Source organism: Eleginops maclovinus, chromosome 13, assembly GCF_036324505.1.
Source record: "Eleginops maclovinus isolate JMC-PN-2008 ecotype Puerto Natales chromosome 13, JC_Emac_rtc_rv5, whole genome shotgun sequence".
NCBI lineage: Eukaryota > Metazoa > Chordata > Actinopteri > Perciformes > Eleginopidae > Eleginops > Eleginops maclovinus.
Window position 1 is genome coordinate 22,207,385 of NC_086361.1, and position 6,305 is coordinate 22,213,689.

Sequence of the window (6,305 nt, forward strand, 5' to 3'; positions counted from 1 at the left end):
AAATAGTCTTTCATCGTACTGTACACACTCCACTGATGCTGCCTTTGACACATAATTGCAGAGTGAAAACACTGCACATGTGGCTGTTATCACTGGAGAGAGAGGAGGGAGAGAAAGCACTGTTGACACACTCCCTCTATCTCTCTCTATCTCTCTCTCTCTCTCTCTCTCTCTCTCTGCATGTGGAGGCGAATTAAGCTATTGTATCCTGCTGGAAGAAGCAAAAAAAAAAAGAAAAAGCTGTGACACTCTGCTGACACCTTGGCTGCTTGTAAACAAAACTGCAGCCAGTACAACCCTCTCACATGGCCCAGGAGATAAAGTGACTTCAAACTGATCTGGAAACAGTGGGAAATGCACTTGTACAACGGTGCTACATGACCACACCTACTCTATGTGCTGAACCAGAGTCAGCCAGATAGAAAGGAGTAATGCACAATGTACTAAACAGCAAAAATATAAGGATAAAACACTTCAGGAGCGAGTGTGAGGTCAACGTAACAGGATAAAAGTGACCTGTGCATGACATCCACTCACAGATAAAGAAATAACAGTGGATCTGTGAGTACAGTCATCATGCAAATTACTGCAGTGGGAGGAACTGTGTTCTATAAAATGCTTTAAATAGAAGCAACCAATGAGTAAATAATACCCTGGAATAATAGTGCTGTTTCTGTTGCAATGGGAGAACATTAAGGTGCATTTTTATGTTCATACAAATGCATAATTTAATCAAAATGCATGCATTAATGTTATAAAAATGAATGCAGAAAAGAAGCATGATGTCTTGCCACGGTGCAGGAATATATCCGTGCAGAGGGGGCTGTTTTTCTGCAGCCTTTTCCATTAGATGCAATTATAAATGGCCGAGAGCAGAGGGAAAGGGGGAGCCAATCAGATCTCTGCTCGCATGTCAACCTAAGACCAACTGTCTCCTGGCTCTGACAGCAGGATTTTACCTCCATAATTCAAATCCCAAAGCAAAGGCAATCTGCACTTTGCCAACTCTAAAAGCTCCGTGTTTACAAGGCGGCACATGGAGCACAGAGGCGAAGGAGGGGAGGGGGAAAAAGGCGAAAACCGAGCCACAAATGAATGAAAACCCCTCCGTTTCCGTCAGGATGAATCAATCTTGGCCACAATCACACTTTGATCCGAGTAAACACTTAGTAGCATGCAATTGTTGCCATGCACAGGACTGAGAGACACAAACCCCACCTAGCCTTCTTAAACCCCATACAGTGGTCTTTTTTTCACCCTAATGATTATGCAAATCTGATTTAACTGTCATTTGCATGTTGTTTATTACCCGTGACAGCCGTTGACACACTTTTGATAACACTGGAGGGGAGCACAACATGCGAAAAGAGGCTAGATTCTCACAGAAATAACTTAAAATCCTACAATGAGGCGAGGAGAAGAAGCACTGCGCCTTATCTCCCTCTCTACACACACACACACACACACACACACACGCACACACACTTTCTCCTGACAAACTCTGGCTCTACTTAGTCAAACTCTTTGCCCTGTACCCAGCAGGGACACACTACTAATCCCTCCACAACTCTGGAAGTTGTTTCCAACACACTATGTGGCTTCTTTCTCGGTGTAAAACACTCTTGCATGGGGCTGGTGTTGTGGAGAAAAGAGAGAGGCAGCCATTTTAAGAGCTCTTGCTACATAGACAATGGCTGAGTCCAATGCAATATGCAACTCTTAACAGTGCTGTTGGTGCGGGTTAACTCAGTCAAAGTGTGCCTGTGCAGTGAGTGGAGTTTACCTGGTTTCTGTTGGGAGGTTGTCCAGTGTTTCCCGGGCTCATGGGAGGCTGATGGTGGCTCCTTTGTTGCCAACCCGGATGGACCCCACCACCACCACCACCACCACCATACTGACTGCCCATATCTCCTGGCCCCTTGCTGGCCCCTTCCTGATTGTTATAGTCTCCTTGGGGGTAATTTGGGTAGCTCCGTGCAGAACTAGGGGTTGTCAAAAGCTGATTTAAAGTTGGCGTGGATGTAGGTTGTTGGTTTCCCATGTTATACCTCTGATTATTGTACGAGGCAGCAGCCATGGCTGTGGTTCCTCCTGCTGGCTGCTGCTTGCCTGGCTGCCCCCCGGTCGCCGGAGACTGGGTGTTATTACGCGGGGAATTCATGGCCCCGTAGCCCTGGTAGGACGAGGAAGAAGACGAAGAAGTCCTGTTCTGGAAAGGGCTGTAGTTGTTGTAATGGTTGGGGTTGGGGTATTCGTGTGAGTTAGCCGGGTAAGGGTCCATCATGCCCGGCCCCGATGCAGCTGCCATGCCAGGGCTTTGTTGTCCGCCATGTTGATGAAAAGGGGCCCGGCTGTAGTGCTGGTTGTAACCGTAAGGAGGTGGAGGGAAGGGGCCCTGGTGGTGGTGTCCCATTCCGGGATGGTTATTCCCCTCGCCTGAATCATTATTATTATTATTATTATTTACCCGGGGCACATTCCCGTTCTTCATATCGGGATCCCCTCCTCCTCCTCCATCGCTCCCGTCCTCCTTCTGACCCGGAGATCCGCCGTCGGTTCCCGGCTCCTTATTTTCCTGCTGTTTCTCCCCCGGTACCACCGACTCCTCCTGCGGGTCCCGATCCGGCTTCTTGAGTTCGGATGGCGGGCTGGTGTTGAGAGAGGCGACGCTGGCGACCTGAGCGGCCATGATCTCTCTCTCTCTCTCCTCTCGTTCTCTGCCTCTCTCTCAGCACCGAGACTCACTCACAGTCAAACTCCCTAAAAACACCATTGAATATAAATACGGTTATATTTATACCAACGTACCCGACGTCCCGGTTCATTCCCCCCCCCCAGATTTAGCCCCTCCGCCCCGGTATCCGGTTAATCCACCGCGACTCCGTTTCAAGTAAAAACGGAGAGGGGAAAAAGTTTTCAAAAAATATAATAAATACAGAGGAGCCAGGCACAAAATGAATTTCACCGACACTAGTGAGTATGTGTGTGTGAGTGTGTGTGTGGGGGGGGCTTCTGTTACAGAACGAGAGCGCGAGCTAGAAATCAACCAAACCAGCACGAGGCTCCGCGAGACACACAGCCATCTTACCGAGCGGGCGTGAGGGATCGAAAACCCGGAGTGGAGTGCTGAGAGAGAAACTGGATCCGGAGCCAACAACAACACTGTTTATACCAGAGCGCATGATGATTTAAATAAATAATAATAATACATTTAATACCAAAAATGTAATCTAAATTATAATAATTATAATAATACAAAAATATGAATAATACAAAAATAATCTATATAGTCTAATAACAATAACACGTTAATTCAAATAGCATGAAATAATAATCATTATAAACATTTAATTTATATAGGATAATAATAGTATGCATTACAAAGAAAATCATATTATATATAAATATATTTGATATAGCATAATAATAATAATAGGTTTTTTTTAAATGTCTAAAAATACTAACACGTTTATTTAAATGTAATAATTATTACAATAATAAAAATATATATTTATACAATTTATAATAATTATGTAATGTATTGGCCATTTTCTAAGTACTTTAAGACACCTTACAAAAACATATCATGCAAGCATACAACAAACATTTTAAGGCTTTATTTGTCATATGCACCATAGCTACAGTGTAGTTTAGGAAATGCAACAAACAATATACCTAAGACAGAAGATCAAATTAAAATAGTGCATAAAGAAATTGAAGAAAAATACTTCTAGTCAAAGTGCAAGTCACAAAATGTAACAGTCATATGGTCCTAAGGGATCAAGTTAAACATTGTTGTAGGTTTATTGAGCTTAAAACTGAGCTTGTGCACTAAAATGTTCATGTAGTAATTTAGTGTTGCAAGTAAGGGAAAAAGCTTATGAAAATGCAAATCAATGGGCTATCTGACACACTAAGTGAGATTTTGAGAATCAGAATATGGTAGTAGTAGCAGTCAATACAGTAATATTAACTCAAATCTAAGAAGCTAATATAGAAATAGTAACTATTATAACAACCAAAATGTGTACAATAAACATTAATATACAAACAGCATTAGATACAACTAATATATATTTCATTTATTCATGCAATCTGCTAATATACATCCATAATAAACATATTTGCAGTGACACATTGAACTTTATTTACATTTTTCAGCCACATGCATGTTACAGACACTGTGTCTACAGTTTAATGGCATTAAACAACTCAAAGGTTCCCTTTTATTCATTGACCATACTGCTCTGCGTGGAAGTCAGCCATAGCTACTCAACCATCCTGATTACTACAATTGCTTCATGCATGAGCTGTGTGTTACATTTCATCTGTGCACTTTTATCTTATTAGCTCGTTAAAGGAGTGGAGGAATAGTAAAATAGGCTTAAATGTCATCTTGTGTTGGAGTGGGGCTAATGGTTGGAAGTGACTGCTTCCATGTGTCCACAGATAGAGCAGGAGGAAAGTGGAGGAAAGCATGAAATCACAACCTGTGCATGTCTGTGCAGAAAGAGAGGGGAGAGGGGGGGGAGGAAGAATGGGGGATGGACTGAGCCAGAGCAGGAAGTGAAAAAGAGAAACAGTGGTGCAAAAGTGACAGTGGAAAGGCCTCTTGAATTCAACATATGGTACTATACAATCTTCAAATTTCATCAAATCTCACGTCAAAACACGAGAAGAGATTTGGAGCAAAAGCGTAATTTGCAATTAATAGGAAAAGACACCTTGTTTCTCTCCCCCACCACTCTACTCAGTCTCCCTCTCCCCACCCCCTTTCTTCGTGCTCTCTGCCTCGCGCTCTCCTAGCAGCAGCAGCAGCAGCAGCAGCCTTCATGCTGCCTTCATGGTGTGTCGGATATTTCACCATCACGCCCTGAGTCAGGCACGAATGACTCATGCAATGTAAAATTGAAGCAATAGCTGTGCAATAAAAGTCGGGAATTATCTCCAAAATCATGCATTAGTTGCTGATTTCATGTTTTAGAGATGTTGCGATGTGTAAAAGCTGTGTAATATATGCATCAGACAAAGTGACCTAAACGGTATGAATAAGAGAATAAAGAATGCATATTACAATAGAAACACACGGATTATCATATAATAAAGTAAAACTGTGCTATAGTCATCCATCGTACATTACATTAGGCAAAGTGAGGTAGGATAACCTTTAATGCTTTCACTATGCACACTTTTGACCTAATATCAAACATCCATGGGTTAAATAAGACAATATATAGAAAGTAGATTACAATAAACACACATGGGTTATTGTGGAAATGGGCCAAAAAGTCCCATTAATAAACAACATATACAAGACATCAGATATAGTGATGTATAATAACCTTTAATGTTACCAGAAAATACTGATTTAGCACCTAAAAAGTGAACAAAAATAGATAAATAAGATTATTAAGAAAGTGGATTGCATATGGATTATAGTGGAGATTAGTAAAAAAATCAAAAATAAAAACACCATGACCAGAGCTGACTTTATTTCTTTAGTATGTTCAATTCAAGATCATGTGAAAATATAGAATAATGAAGATAAATATACATGTTTCTGTGAAAATAAGCTTTATGAACTGGATGTGTAGCCAGTTCTTGATAAATAAAGGATGTGTGTGTGTGTGTGTGTGTGTGTGTGTGTGTGTGTGTGTGTGTGTGTGTGTGTGTGTGTGTGTGTGTGTGTGTGTGTGTGTGTGTGTGTGTGTATACTTGATGAAAAGATAGTGTTCTATTTGCAAAAACACTCTTGTATCATGTCTTTATTTTGTAGGAAAACACATATTCTGCTTTTCGTAACATAAAGTAAATCTGAGATACACAAAGCATGAGGCTGAGGAAACAAACCCCCACAAAAGTGAATTTCTGAGCAGAAAAAACATGAGAACGCTGCGACACTGTGCATTCACGGGTTTCTGTTGGAGCACTTGAACGCACCACCGCCGCTTGCAAAAGCAGCAGAACTTTGCTATGTGAATGTGGGGGATGGGAAGCTCTCTCTGCTCAGCCCTTTCTCTCTACAATGCGGGGCTTTCTGCACACATTGCTCAGAAAAAGAGAGATCCTTCTTCCACTTTAACTTTACACCAACAAAAATACCCACATGTATGACAAAGCTGCAGGGACAGTGTGTGTCTGTTTGTGTGTGTGTGTGTGTTTAATAAAGGAGAGTGTGCGGGGTGGAGGGGGTCAACTCAGCTGCTGTCTGCTTATATAGGCTAAGGGAGGTGTGTGTGTGTGTGTGTGTGTGTGTGTGTGTGTGTGTGTGTGTGTGTGTGTGTGTGTGTGTGTGTGTGTGTGTG

At 42.0% G+C, this 6,305-nt stretch overlaps 1 protein-coding gene across 1 annotated transcript in view; it reads right to left on the bottom strand.

The window, feature by feature from the left end:
- arid1ab (AT-rich interactive domain 1Ab) overlaps positions 1 to 3,089 on the bottom strand; it is a 56,491-nt gene extending 53,402 nt beyond the window's left edge. The window contains 1 exon segment of the mRNA XM_063898722.1: positions 1,784 to 3,089. Within this exon segment, the coding sequence (XP_063754792.1) occupies positions 1,784 to 2,689 (906 nt within the window). The 5' untranslated portion in view covers positions 2,690 to 3,089.
- Between the last annotated feature and the right edge of the window lie 3,216 nt (positions 3,090 to 6,305).